The sequence below is a fragment of the Oxyura jamaicensis genome, chromosome 2 (genome assembly GCF_011077185.1).
Source record: "Oxyura jamaicensis isolate SHBP4307 breed ruddy duck chromosome 2, BPBGC_Ojam_1.0, whole genome shotgun sequence".
In the NCBI taxonomy this organism is placed as follows: domain Eukaryota; kingdom Metazoa; phylum Chordata; class Aves; order Anseriformes; family Anatidae; genus Oxyura; species Oxyura jamaicensis.
In genome coordinates this window covers 63,298,844-63,313,548 of record NC_048894.1, presented here as the reverse complement: position 1 = coordinate 63,313,548, position 14,705 = coordinate 63,298,844, and the positions used below count along the sequence as shown (strand labels likewise).

The 14,705-nt window shown below is 40.2% G+C and overlaps 1 protein-coding gene across 2 annotated transcripts in view; it reads left to right on the top strand.

Moving 5' to 3' along the window:
• The window catches only part of ELMO1 (engulfment and cell motility 1), a 320,073-nt gene that overhangs the window by 48,521 nt on the left and 256,847 nt on the right, over positions 1–14,705 (top strand). The window contains exons 1-2 of one of the 2 annotated variants that reach the window (XM_035319246.1): positions 6,767–6,892; positions 7,229–7,378. In XM_035319246.1, coding sequence (XP_035175137.1) covers positions 7,301–7,378 — 78 coding nt within the window. In that variant the 5' untranslated portion in view covers positions 6,767–6,892; positions 7,229–7,300. Of the gene's footprint in view, positions 1–6,766; positions 6,893–7,228; positions 7,379–14,705 lie in introns of those variants that run through there. The other variant, XM_035319248.1, reaches the window with a different exon arrangement.

Below are 14,705 nucleotides of genomic sequence, written 5' to 3'. Positions count from 1 at the left end.
GAACTTTCTCTCTCGAACCTCTTTGATACATTTTCAGCCAACCTGTAATAAACTTATTCTATTTCCAATTACAATGAACTCCTTTGGAGTGTTGTTGTGGTTTAACCCGGCTGGCAGCTAAACACCACACAGCCGTTCGCTTACCCTCCCCCCTCCCTCTCTGGGATGGGGGAGAGAAATGGGAAAGTGAAGCTGGTGGGTTGAGATAAAGACAGTTTATTAAGATAGAAAGTAGTAATAATAGTAATATGTACAAAACAAGTGATGCACAATACAATTGCTCACCACCTGCTGACCGATGCCCAGCCTGACCCCGAGCAGCTGGCCCCCCACCCTGGCTAGCCACCCCTATGTATTATTTAGCATGACATCAGATGGTATGGAATGCCCCTTTGGCCAGTTTGGGTCAGGTGTCCTGGGTCTGTCCCCTCTCAGCTCTTGCTGCACCCCTAGCCTGCCTGCTGGCAGGATGGAGTGAGAAGCTGAAAAGTCCTTGGCTTAGTGTAAGCATTGCTCTGCAGCAATTAAAACATCAGCATGTTATCAGCACTCTTCTCATCCTAATCCAAAACATAGCACCCTACCAGCTACTAGGAGGAAAAATAACTCTGTCCTAACTGAAACCAGGGCAAGTGTTCTTAGGTGAAACATTGAGAAGTCCACAAAAAGTTGTACCTGTTCTTTGGAGTCATTATATTTACTTTGCTTTATTTTAGTTAATTTCATGGTACCAACTCCTTTTTTTCTTTTTCTCCATAGCTTTCTTATTGCTGAAACTTTTTTTTTTTTTTTTTTTTTTTTTTCCTACCTGTAAGAGCAGCAGCACTGGGTGGAATTGAGATTTAATCTTTTCCCCCATTGCTTTTATTTCTCAGGTTATGTGAGACTACATTGAGAGGTAGGAAAAGAAAATTTTGTTCAGATGGAATTCTAGATTTTTTTATTGTTGTTGCTTGCTTCAGTTTATAACCATCTGTAGTTAGAGCCCAACTCCAAACTAAGCAGCAAGCCCTGATAAACTGTGAAAAGTTTAGGTTAATTCTAACACTTTATGCAGGTTAGTATTTGGTTTTGTTTGCTTAATACCTGCTCTGATTTTATATGCTAGATAGGTTCTCAACAAGTTTGAAAAATCAAACTTATTGTGAAGCTAAATGTAACTTCTTTGACTGTCATGTTGTAACTGTTTTTTCCCCTTGGAATAGTTTTTAATATTGGAGTGGTTTGGTACTTTCCTGATCTCTAGATTGAAGAGTTTAGATATTAATATCTTCAGTAAATAGTATCTTTAGCTGACTGGATGGTGTATGAGTGTTAATTAAATTGCTAGAATAGTTCATATTCCTTGAATAATCACAACCAAGTTTTTAGTTCTTCTCAATTTCCTAAATTATAGGCATGTAACTCAGATTTCCTTAGTAGAAGGAGCATGGTATTCCAAGAAGCAGGGGGGTTCAAATTAAATAAGTACCCACATTTTTCTAATATGCTTCAATATGTGCTCTAGAAGCAAAACCAGACAGCCTGTTTGCCTGTATTCCAAGTAGAATCACAGAATGACTTGGGTTGGAAGGGAACATAAAGACCATTCAGTTTCAACTCCCCCAGCCATGGGCAGGGATGCTGCCCACTAGACCAGGTTGCTCAAAGTCTGATCCAACCTGGCCTTGAACACCTCCAGGGATGGGGCATCCATAGCTTCTCTGGACAACCTGTGCCAGTACCTCATCACCCTTCAGAGTAAAGAATTTTGTCCTAATGTGTAGTCTAAATTTACACTTGTTTACAACCATTCTCCCTTGTCTCATAACTACACTCCCTGATGAAAAGTCTCTCCCCATCTTTCCTGTTGGCCTCCTTTAAGTACTGGAAAGTTGCTGAAAGGTCTCCCTGGAGCTTTTTTTTTCCCTAGGTAGAGCAGCCCCAACTCCCTCATCCTGTCTTCATAGGAGGGGTACTCCAGCCCCTGATCATCTGTATGACCTGCCGCTGGTTGTGCTCCAGCATGCCCATGTCCTTATGTTGGGGACCCCAGAGCTGAACCCAGTACACCAGGTGGGGTCTCACAGGAGTGGAGTAGAAGGGGAGAATCATCTCCCTCAACTGCTAGCCACGCTTCTAATGCAGTCCAGGATACGGATGGCTTTCTGGGCTGAATATAGCTCATAGCTCCTGTAGAGCTTTCTTTTCCACTTGTAGCACAGCATCTGGAGATTTTTTTTGATGTGGGTCTGCTGGGCTTTTGTGACTTCTCTCTAGTTTGAGGTGGATAATGCTGAGCCTGTAACAAAGACAAGAAGACAGCATGAAAGCTTTTTTATGTATATGAAGTGCACATCCAGCCCCCTGGCTCCCGTGCCTTGTTTTCATTCCTTGCAGAGAAGGCAGAGTGTATTTACAGCTTCTTAGGCTCGGCTGCTCAGTCATGCAGGCTAGCTCCAAAAATAACTCTCTTGGGGGTATTAATCTAGCGTTGGATTACCTTTCTAAAATGGTTAATCAGACGTTAATCAGACGTGGTCCCCAGGGGACCTTTCAAAAGAGCTTGCCACTTGGTTCTTGTTGGCTGGGGCCACCGGAGCACAGTGGAGGAGGCTGACGAGGTCTGACAGGACATGGTTATGTAAGGGCCTGAGAGGAGCGCAAGCGCTGGGTTTCTTTGCAGTGGGTTTGGACACAGCTGGGCAGGATTCGGCCATCAGCCGCCTTTGTGGAGCTGCCTCACGGCACGGACGGAGCCTGCCTGCTGGTGGGGAGGGCAGGCCTCAGGTCACCCCTACAGATGCTGCCTTTTATCTGAGAGGAGAAACATGCTTCGTTTTTTTACATTCCTGAATGCATGTGGTGTTCCTCTAGTTGTTTTTAAATCATCCACTTCCCTATTTCTGCTGTTCATCAAGTGACCTGGCTCTGTGTTTCAATGTCGCATTTCTTCTTTTCTGTAAAAGAAGAAATGAGCTGTTTTAGGCTGCTATTTTCACACATGGCTAAAACTTCTAATCACGTAACTCCTTGTAGCCTTCATTTTTTCTGATGTCTATAGAGTAAGAATACAGATTATTTCTTTGGAGACGTACTCTGATAGCTGTAAGTATTAAAGCACTCAGATCCTTGTATGGGATGTGCTAGGGAAATGGCAAAGCAAGTTTAAGACAAAGCATGTTCTTCTGAGAAAGCTAATTTCATACTCGAATAAAATCCTGGTCTCCACATGCAAGGCATAGATAGATGGGGAAAGGTAAATAAGTATTATTGACATGTGTACTGAATTAATCCTTCAGACCCAGGTAAGTAAATTGAGAGCTGGCATGTGTGTGCTAATGCATTTTTTGCATTAAATTGAACATACCTTGATTTCCAACTTGAGTGTTTATTACTTTGACTTAGTAAACAACTGGAAGCACTGCAGAGTGTAGTTGAGATGCAGGAATATACTGTATATGATAATAATAACTTGCAGAATTTGCACTTTAATGGGCTAATCTGTCATCGTTCTGAAAAATATATTTGTGTAAGAAGGCATGCTAAAGCAGTAAGGATCTTTTGGTTGTGGTGGTATTTTTTTTTCTCCTTCATATTATAAAAGTGTGCTGCTGAGTGTGGATGTTGCTTAAACCTCTTCCAGGTTACAGCTGCATGCATGCACTAGGGTGAATGACAGGTGCCCTCTTTTCCCTCAGACCTCTCCTCTACCTCATACAGTTGTACACACACATGCATTGTATTGCTTTTGGGTTTTAACTTGAAGATAAATGTTGTAAAAATGAGCAAAGTTGTTACATGCCAGTGCTTCTCAGATCCCACTAGGAGAGAGAAGGGAATTGTATTCAAGAAAAATACGTAACTAACCCTTCAGTGATGTCCTTGTCCTTTTGCTGTTTGATTGCTGCTGGCATAACAAAAAGCAGTTGAACTTGGTTCTAGTTCTTCATTCATGTCATGTGAATTGATTCCAGTTTAGTAAAAAAAAAAAAAATCTCACCAGGGACTGTGCCTTCCTTTTTGTATTGGGCAGTGCCTAACACAGTGTACCAGTGGAATAAATAGTAGGTAATTCATAATTTTCTGCACTGTAGGTTGCAGAATTTTCTTTGCAGTCATAATTTTATGATGACAAATGAACATCTATTTTGACTTAAAAAAAATGTTTCTGACATTGACACATAGGTAGAACAAAACCACATTATCTTTCAGATTCTGCGTGGAAATCATAAGACTAATAGCTAGGAAAGAAGTCTGAGCACATGTGACTAGGATGTCCACCAAGAAACAGAAAGGAAAGAAGTTTGTAGTGACAATTCTATATATGCTTTTCAGCATTCAGAGTGCACAGATGCTTCTGAGTTGGCCTTCTCCTAGTGGGAGAAATTGAACTACATCCATTTGTATTGGTTAAAGATCTATCACTTTGCTTTGTCTTTTGTAACTGTATAAGCATGCATATATTAATTATAATTATGTAGGAGATCTTTAGTGCTAGCCTGCATTAAAAACTAGACACACTGAAATTGCCTTCCGAACGTTGTGACAGAGTTCTCTTGCACCATGCATTTGCATTCTAAAGAATGCAAATGATCATTTTCCATAGCTGAATGTGATTAACTTAGTCTGCTTTTCTCGACTGTTGTTTCTTAAACCATTTGCCTCCTTTCTGTGTGACTCGTTAAGATGGATCATAACTCACTAGAGGAAAATGAGGGCTAGTGTCCACGTTTGTGAGTGTGGAAGTTTTCTGCAAATTTGTTACTGTGTGATGTTGTTCTGCTTTCACAGTCATGGCTACTGGTTGTGAATCAAAGCATTTCTTCCAGCATTCACAGCAAGCTTTATGTTAGCTAACCCCCTAGGGGGGATGTCCACTGTCGTTCCTGCCAGGGAACCTTGTGTTTTCCAGAGCACGCAGGGAGAGGTGTCTCAGGTACCAGGGCAGCCAGCTCAGCTTAAGCATTGCAGACAGTTTAACACCAAACCACCAGACTGAAACTACCAAGGACCTTTCTGCTGTGGAGTTGAGAAATGCCATCATTGTAAGCGTGTCAGCAAAAAGGCGCGAAGGTCTCAGTTTCATTTTACTGTTGAGGTGGATTAACAGCTCAGTGCTGCCAACAGCTCTTGCTTCTTCCCTGCCAAGCTGGGCCACCTCTGGGAAGCTGTTTGACCGGAAAACACAGCAAAAAGACAAACAAAATTATTATTATTATTATTTTGCTAGTTAGGATGAACTGAGTCTGCATGCTACACAGCCAGGGGAGCACTCACAAAAGATGCAAACAGTGGGAGCAAGGGATGTTAGGTGAGAGGTGATGGGGGCTTTGTATTATTTGGGCTCTAATGGGGAAGCTGCAGTCAGCAGCTGACCATTTTTAATCACCAGCAAGCCAGTCACTTGCTTTAATTGTGTTTAATCCTGGTCCCTTTAATATCTAGCAGGAGCTTCTGTGCATGTACCAATGCAGACAATGTCACTGCATTTCTTAATCAGGTTGTTCTGCCTTTCAAGGCATTTACTGCAATACAGTCTTTTTTAGAGACCATCCATTGTCTTATTTATTGCCTTGCACTTTGATTTATTGCCTTGCACTTTCCTCTGTGATGATGTGTGATGTTGTCAGCATCAGAGCTGCCATTGTTGGAAATTGCTGCAGTGTTGAAGTTCATAATTTTTTTTTTGTATGCGTTGAGAGCTCCACATAGAATGTAGCAGGGCTGGAGGTTGAGAAGGGCTGGGCCTTTTCAGACTAGACCAGAAGACTCATGTTGGGGGTTAGTTAGAGCCATATGCATAAAGGCTGGGCCAGCTTGTAAGCAGTAGAAGATGAAGGTACAAAATTTCTAGATGAAAGCATGGTTTCATGGTTTTGCTCAGGCTGCTCCAAATTCATGTTTCTGCTGTAGTTGGAGAAGAGTCCGTGGTTAGTCTGGGTTAAGATGAAGCAGCAGTGGAAGGTGGTTAGAGACTTTTTTTGTTTCATTTCCTGTACTTGTTTGTGGCTTTTGGATGTCTGTCTGGTATGTTCTGTCAACTCATCCCTTGCCTTAGCTCTTCCAAAGGGTGTACGTACGAGAATGTGTCCATGCTTTCACCACTTCCTTTTCTTTTCTTCTAAGAAGAAGGGGGCTGCACCTCTGGGGATTTCTGCAGTTTTTCATTTTGCCTTATGTGGTAGTGCTCTGTTAGGTCTCGGCAGAAGACATGGGAAAAGCCACAATGTAAATGGAGGGCTAGGCAAAGCAAGTGAGCATGTTGCTGTCTGCACAAGGTGCTGTGCCTGACAATTGCAAAGCTTTGCTAATTCAGTGACAGTCCTGCTGCTGAGCTGAGAGAGGGGTGAGGAAGGTTTGCTTGTAAGCTCAGAGATGCACTGCACCTCTCTGCAAAATATATGTTGTAGTTGCAAGGTTACAAACTTCAGTGAGCCAAAAACAGACAGAACTTAAATTCTGCAAAGACTGAGGATTTGCCTGTTCTGCTTTCCTTTTCTTCTCCAAAATTCGCAGCCTGTGCTGTTTGACATGCGATCCTGTTGACATTCATGTTCTTGCAGAACTGTGAATGTTTTATATAGCTGTATGGTATCATTATTGATGTATATTGTATCCTTGTGTATTCTTGTCTGAGATTTACCATAAAGAGGTATTTATATATGGTATCTTTGATTTAGTTAGGTGAGGATGTGTGTATATATGTATATGTGGAAACTGCTGTGTTCTGCCTTCTTCCTGACATCCTGGTTGCTATAGTGCAGTGATCTATTTGTGAACACTCAGAAGATCACTGCTATAGTTAAAAGAAACAGTGTTTCCTGGCCTTAACTTCCTGGGCAATCTCTTCTTCTGGAGCGCGAGCTGTAACCGATGCCATCACGTTCCCTGGGACTTGAGGAGTGACACTGTAATAGGAGCTTCCTCTAGTTTGTTGCTTTACCCCAGTAACATATTTAATAATATTTAAAAATAGTTTGTCTATTTAAATCTAATGCATGCCTATTATTCACTGTACATTTCAGTGATTCAGTCATCTTTTGAACAGGCTGTCTGGCTGTGCAGTGTGTTGTGGCATTGTCCTCTGTTTGCTTTTGTAATGTGTGTGATTCTTATGCTCTTGCACATCCATATACACAGATGTTTTCATGCACCTGCCCAGCCAGGCAAAATGTAGGAAATGAAGCAGCAGTGGTAGAGTTCTGTCTGAACTGCTGTCTTTTTTTTTTTTTTTTTTTCCCTGCAGGTGTGAATGAGAGAGGCTCTCTGCAGTATTTAGTGTCCAGTTGTACTGACTCCGAAGAACAGCAGCATCGCAATGCCCCCTCCTGCTGATATAGTGAAGGTGGCGATCGAATGGCCAGGTGCCTTCCCCAAGTTGATGGAAATTGATCAAGTAAGTGCCTCCTATGTACATCTATAGAGAGAGATGGGACATGTACATATGTGTATATATATACACGTGTACCTCTGTGTGTCTGTCTCTGCATTATGTTTGTTTATATGTGCATGTTTCTGTGAGGATATATGTAGTATAAGGTGTTTTTATAAGGGGTGTAACCCTTTTCCTGTGTTACTGCTTAAAATTTTTGATGTGTTCTGCCACGTTTTTGGATTTGCTTTTTCTTTTTAAACAGCTGCTTAAATGAGACATTCACTGCTTGTGTGACCCACTTAACATTTTTGTGCCTTAGTTTGTTCAACTGTAAAATTGTGGTAATATTATTATCTATTGGCAGAAAGTCTTCTCAAATTTTTACAGTCAGTGCTTTGCATTTGTAATATGATGAGCAGTAGCATGTTCTGAGCAGTGGAGTCTGCTGTTCCTTGTGGGCTTTTCATGGGTTGCTCTGTTTCCCTGGTCATTTCTAGTGCAGTGGCCACAAGGATGAAACTGATTTGAGGCAGTGTACAGAAATTAATAAATTAAAATTTATGAATTAAACTTTCATGTAGGTAATTTGTAGGGGAGCACAGGAGGAAGAGATCAAGTTATACAAATGCTGCATTTTATGTTCTAGATTTCTCTGAGATTGTTTTTTTGTGGTACATGCATTAATATTAAAAAGTAGCCTCTTTAAAATTCAACTACTTACCCATAATGTACTGAAATCTTACAGAATGCTACCTGTTTAGAATAATTATTTCTGTAAATAGTATTCAGAGTGAAGGAAAGCTTGCAAGCATTTAATAGTGTGTTTAGACCCTAATGTGTCCGGGGACCAAGAACATTATGAGGCTCTATTGAAGAGGAGAAAATCTGAATTCATGCTGAAAATGTTTTACTGAGATAGGATCCTACTTTCTTCACGCAGTGCAGTTTCACTTCTAGTTAACCCCACTGTGGTGTGTGCTCAGTATTTAGCACTTTGTGGCTTGTTTTCCAGAGCCACTGTGCTTTTCCATTTTCATTTGCTAATTTTTTTTAGTAAACATAGCTGTGCAGATACAAATCTCTTGCCTTCTGGAGTGAAGAATGTTTTACTTTTTTTTCCTCTTATATAACAAATGGCAGACACTGTGCACACTGTGTTCAGAGACAGATGCATGTTAGTCATGATAAACAACAGCTCATTGCTACCAAGTACGGTGGGGATGAAAAGGATCAAATAGTTTTCAGTCTCCTTCCAAGCAGCAGCAAAATTATACCAAAATGATTGTTTTTAATTTACAAAATGCTGAAACGTATGCCTTATCTAAAATGCAAGCTTATTGTCCTGGAACCTTGGTTTTACCTTTATTATATAAGATTTAGAGAGGACAAGGAAAATGAGTGCTGATTTATGTGGGGTGCCCCTCTTCCTAGCCAGTCTGTGAGGGCCAGCCGGGTTGTTGGCCAGTCTTCCTCATGCCACTTTGTGGGAAGACAGAAGAGGGAAATTGAGGCTGAAGGGGAGAAGGCTAACAGCAGCTTATCTCCTCATTTGGGGGGAAAAGGAGGAATGAGGGTTAAGGAAGGAGCTCACCCCTTGCCTTTCTGATGTGGAAAATATGGATATGATGACAAGAGATGAAGATGGGAGAGATGCATCCCTTCTTCATATGCATACACACAAATCTGCATGTTTGCTATTGTTGGGAATGGGAGAAACGTGGGCATGAGCCTTAAAAACCTGTGGGGTACTGCATACTTCTAAACACACAGCTCTGCTTTTGGTTAACTTGATGTTAACTTTTTTCCCGATCTGTTTCCCTTAAAACATATATTTAGTTGAAGAGTTCTAGTGGAGAAGATGATTTGTACCTCAGATGGATTGCTCCCTGAGATGATAAAGGGCAGGAAGGAAAAGGAAGGCAGAAAAGTGAAGTGAATTGCCCATTGGCCAAGGCACTGCAGCCAAAGAGTACAGTGCTTGCCTCTTAGGTGGGGTCTGCCCATTCAAGCACCCTGTGATACAAATTCTGAAACCACCAAACACTTGACCTGCTCTAGCATTTTCCTTCCTTTCTTATCTCTTAAAAGCAAGAAAATCAGTGTTTAAAAGAACAGCACTGTATTACTGAAGACAAACTACAAAAACAAAACGAAGCAAAAAAAAATCACCTCACTGTAGCATAATGCAAGCTCTTTGTATTTCAGTGTACTGAAACTATTCGAAATATTGAAATAAAAGTACCATGGAAAACACTACAAAAAATATGTAACTTTAGGTTGCTTTTTGTATATGCATGGAAACATTTACTTATACTCAGTTGCACAGTATTCCCAGTTGACCTTCATGCATATTTTGCTTAGCAATGAAGAGAGTAAAGTAGTTTCAAAATACTTATTGTGAAACCACAGTAATTGACGTTGGTGTATTGGAAGGTGTTAGGCCTGAGAAGAGCTCATGAGTACTTCTTTTTCCAGCAAATGTTAGTGAACTTTGTTGAGTATCTCCCCTTCATCTGCATGACTTCTGACAACCTGAACGCTGACATACAGACCTTTTCTAGTTGATGCTTTGCACTGTGTTTCTGTATAATTGTTGACTTTGGGCTCATCGATGATGGTTTTAATGTTAAGCAGACAAAATTTGTCTCACTGTTAGGGAGGCTCTTTGCCTGCACTAACAATATATAATAAAGTGCTTTGCTGAACCAGCCTCAGTGCCTAACCTTTATTTTCATTCATCCAGGAGAGGTACAAGATAGATATTTGGGGATGATAACTATTTTAGCCTACCCATTCAAATCAATTCGTGTTTTTTGTGTTAATGTTATGTAGTAAAGCCAGGGTTTCTTTAAACTCTGGGATGAACTTCCTGACCATTGGAGGTAAACACTGGTGCTACACAAAGGAACAGTTTGTAATTAAACTTGGCCGTACAGTCTCTTCCTCAAGATTTAATTTTAGCAGATGTGAATCTTTACTTTTGTGCAAAGAAAGCAAAACAATCCCAAACAGTTTGCTTTTCAAAGTATAATCTGGTCTAGTGGGCAATATTTAGAGAAGCAATGTCAAATTAAAATTTTTTGTTAAAACAGTGCAGTGCATCATGTGGTGAGGGTAACCAGGGGCTGCTTTACATTAATACTTTCTCTAAGGTTTAGACTTAGCAAGTTTCTTTTAAGAGTGTGTTTCAAGTTATTGTTGTCTCTTTTCTTCTGCCAGTGTATGTTATAAATCCCATTTTAATTGTTTCTTTTCTTCAGAGAAATCATTGCACTTCACTGCATATAAAAAGGAAACCAAAGGGATTTTTAAAGGGACTTTTCAAGTTGTTTTGGGTTTCAGACCTTAAATCTGGACCTTTAGGGAGTGTTAATTGATTTAGCTCAGTGTTTCTCAAACTGCAGGGAGAGATGCAGTTCAAAAGGGGTTATGAAATGCTTAATTAGAGAAAAGAAAGTGGCACATCGTTTCTACCATGTGTGTTGACTAAGAATAGCTGTAGTTCCTGCAAGTGCTGTCACTAGCAATAGCAGTATACCAATATGATCCTAGCAGCATGAATCAAAATGTATGCAGTATTAGTGAGCACCAGAATTGTTCAGGTGCTGAAGAAGGAAGGGCCGTTGACTTCTGCTTATACAAGAAGCTGTGCTGTGAAGTGTTACTCCCAATCCTTAGTGCTGGCTGCAGACTTCAGCTATCTTAAAATCACATGGTTAGTGCCAAGGGCATAACGGAAGAGAGGGGCGCTTACCTCCTTCCCATAGACCTGTAAAACTATATGAAATCTTACTCCAAAATTGGGAAATTGATCCAAAAGTGGATGAGCCAAAAGGTGGCTGACGTTTCAAAAAAACCCTCTTGTCTAACTTAAGCCAGTTAGCTAAAGCTAGGGCTTATTTAAAACCAGCTTCCAGGTTTTAAACAAAGACCAACAATCATTTAATGAGTTATAATACTGTCAGTATTTCAGCTTCACAAAATAGTAGATGAAACTGATTATATGCTGGTTACTATCTGCTTTATAATCATAGTGAAGGAATTTAACATTTTTTTATTATCCTTTTAGTTTTATTATCATCAGAGATTATTAATAGAACTGGTAAAGGAAATCATATCCACTAAATGTACCATTTTCTTTATAGGAATAATGAAAGGTCTCAATTTTATTTATATTTCTGGATTTTTTTTTTATAAAAAAAAGTTCTTCAGCAACAAGAATAATATTAGAATAATGCAGATTTTTAAATACATTGATTATAATTCAGTACACTAAGACGTATACAGAAACAGGACTTTGTTAACATAATCATTATTAATTGCAATGGATGGTGAAAAATGTTTTTTTTTTCTTACAGAGCTATAGGGTTGGAGCGTTTGTCATTAGAGCTTCAGCTCTCTGCTGTGGTGGCAGACAGCCATCCTGGATAAAGATGTTATAGTTGCATGTTATGTTTTATTAATCTGGCCTTGGGCTTGTCCAAAGCCACATTCCTACTGGTAGGTTAGTCTGTTAAGGCTGCAAACTGATTATCTCATGCTGTGTGCCTGGGACCTCATCACTGAAAAATATCTTAAACAAAAAACCAACATACAAACAAAAAAAACAGACACACACAGACACACACACACACAAAGCTGTGGTATACTGCTGAATACAGAGACAGCAAGAAAACTTAACAGACTGAAGAGGCAATAGCTGTAGGGAAGGGTTAGAAATTGTGAAAAAAATGGGGAAAAAATGAAATGGAAATGTTGAGTTAGTCTAATGGATGCTATTTGTTTTCTACTTGGTGCTGGCTTATATGTTAGGAAACAGTTAAATTATAGAAATGAAAATAGATCCTGAAGGCACTTGAAATAGTGTCCTTCCTTAAGGTCTTGCAGAAATAGTGTCCCAGTGTTCCTGATGTATGGACAGACAGTGCTAAGGAAGACGATCTTTGGAAACAAGAATTAATGGTGTTCCACCTGTTTTACACTGGGTCTGATTTTGTTAGCACCATATTGCTAGCCAGAACCTCATGATTGGAGCCTGAATTTTGGTACCCTCAGCTGATGGCCTTCTTAAGGTGAAGGCTGAACATACCTGTAAGGTTATTGAATGCACATGCCCTTACACAAATGCAGACACAGGGATGCTTGTAACAATTTTAAAAATTATTATTTTTTTTTAAGAAACAGTAGTTGTTTAATCTCTTAAAATTTAATTCTGCTGTATTTAAAGGAAACATTCTGTATAATCATGAGATTCCTGGAGTTACGCACCACTTGAATTAATTACAAGATAACCTCATTCACATTCTGGCCAGCGGGAGTATCCAGGAAGACTTTATAATTCAGTTTCATAATTCTCATTCCAGGACTCCAAGATTGTACTACAAAAGAGAGCACTATTTAAAACAAAACAAAACAAACAAACAAAAAAAACACTACAGTATAAATTTTAGTGTATTCTTGTGGAGACCCTTCTACACTGGTAGGTCAGCAATGTGTCGCTCATGAGCTGTGGGTCTGGGGGCAGCTTAAATTTGATTTTCAAAGGTATCCATGCCTAATAAAGTGGTTATACGAAAAGCCACATCTTAAAGCCCTGCTTTGTAATTCTTCAAGTCTTCTGAATTGTATTTTAAATATGTGGTGCAAGTATGTTGTAAATGTACTGTAATCCACTGAACTGCGCCCTTAGGTGTTTTATTACCTTTTAGTACTCTTTTGACTGAGTTTTTTGGTGTCTGTATTTGCAAACTGCTTACGGAAGCAAGGGATACTACAGCTTGTTAGGATGACAGGATATGGAGTAAAAATTTGTAAAAATCTGTTTTGCTTGTTTTAATAGTGTGTTTCACACCAGAGCACTGCTTCTTTGTTTTACAGTTGGTTTATCTTAAATATATGATCTGCAGGGCAATGCTTAGATCTAGTGAAATACAGATTTAAGTGTTAAGATGTCCCTGGGGGAGGGAAGGGAGAAACAGAGGAAACTGCAGCTGAGGGTGAAGAGGAAAAAGAAACCTGCTTTTCTCCAGTCTCGTGTGTTCTGCAGAACCCCTACTGCTATATTTATACCAGTTTTTCTGCTGGCACGTTAAAATGGCCACCTTAAGGGGCTATACGCTAAGCTAGTAAAAGCTCTCCCATCAGCAAGCAGAACCCACTGTGGGTTGTGTGTGTCCCCTCTGGGGTGTGAATGTTTCCTGCCTTGGGTCGTGTTGCTGAGCTGACAAAACCTTGTAGTGCTAACCTGGTCTTGGCTGGCTTCTATGGTCTTGGCTGCTGCAGTGCCCCCATGCTTCAAGTGTCCACTCCCTCAGCGCTCCCCGAAGTGATGGAAATCCTGTTTTCCATCTTGTACAGCTGCCCAGTGCCTAACAAATGAGTCAAGTCTTACTGATGCTCCACTGCAGTCAATGGAGAGTTGATTCCAAAAGCGGTTCAGAGCAGGGAAGGCAAGCTGGGCAGGCTGAAGTCCAAAGCTGTCCAGGACCTTCCCCTTGCAGGGAAAGGCCTCATCTCTTGCACAGTGAGAAATCAGCAGTGAAACTGAGTCAAGGAGCCAGGTTTCCTGGCATTTGGTGTGTTGGCCACTGGATAGTCCTGCTGCTGTTTCTGTAGTCCCTGCCATACGATAGTTAACAGGTGAAGCCTCTACTGATCATGAGAAGAGGTGGTCTTCTGTTTTGTAATAGCCATAAAAATGACTTTTGCACTAAAAGATTTGTTAGCAGAATGGTAGCATTAATAACAGAGTGGTACATTTACTGGCTTGAGATTTTGCTTTTTGACAGACGTACAGATCAGCAATAGAACTTTGTTTCACACTGGGTGTTTTCTGCTAACAGATGTGCTGCATCTGCTGTTTTTCTCTGATCGGCTTAACAACAGCAAGGGTTAAGGTTTTTCTCTTTACTTCTCTAAAAGGTTTCAGGCAAGGAAAGTGATACTCCAATCATTATTCAAAACAAAGCTATGAATCTCTGCTGGCTACTTGAAAAGGAAATGTATTCAGCCTTGGTCTAAAGGAAACTAGTATCTACAGTGCCCCGATATAGCACCATCAGAGCATATCTGAACAGCGCATACAACACAAGATTCCACCCAGCTTTAGGCTTCTGTGCTCTTTACAGTTCACACAAGTAAATACTTTGTGTGATTTAGAAGTGCTTTAAGCCCAGGTCAGTGTACTGCTGATTGAAATGGACCTAGGAGTGTGGGCAGCACTGAGTGGTCTGAGCTTTTTTTTTTTTTTTTTTTTTTTTTTTTTTTAAAAAAAAAAGTGGGGTTTGGTTAAAACAAAAAAGTTTTTTTTTTTTTAAAACGTTTTTTTGTTTTCACAAATTGAAAAAAC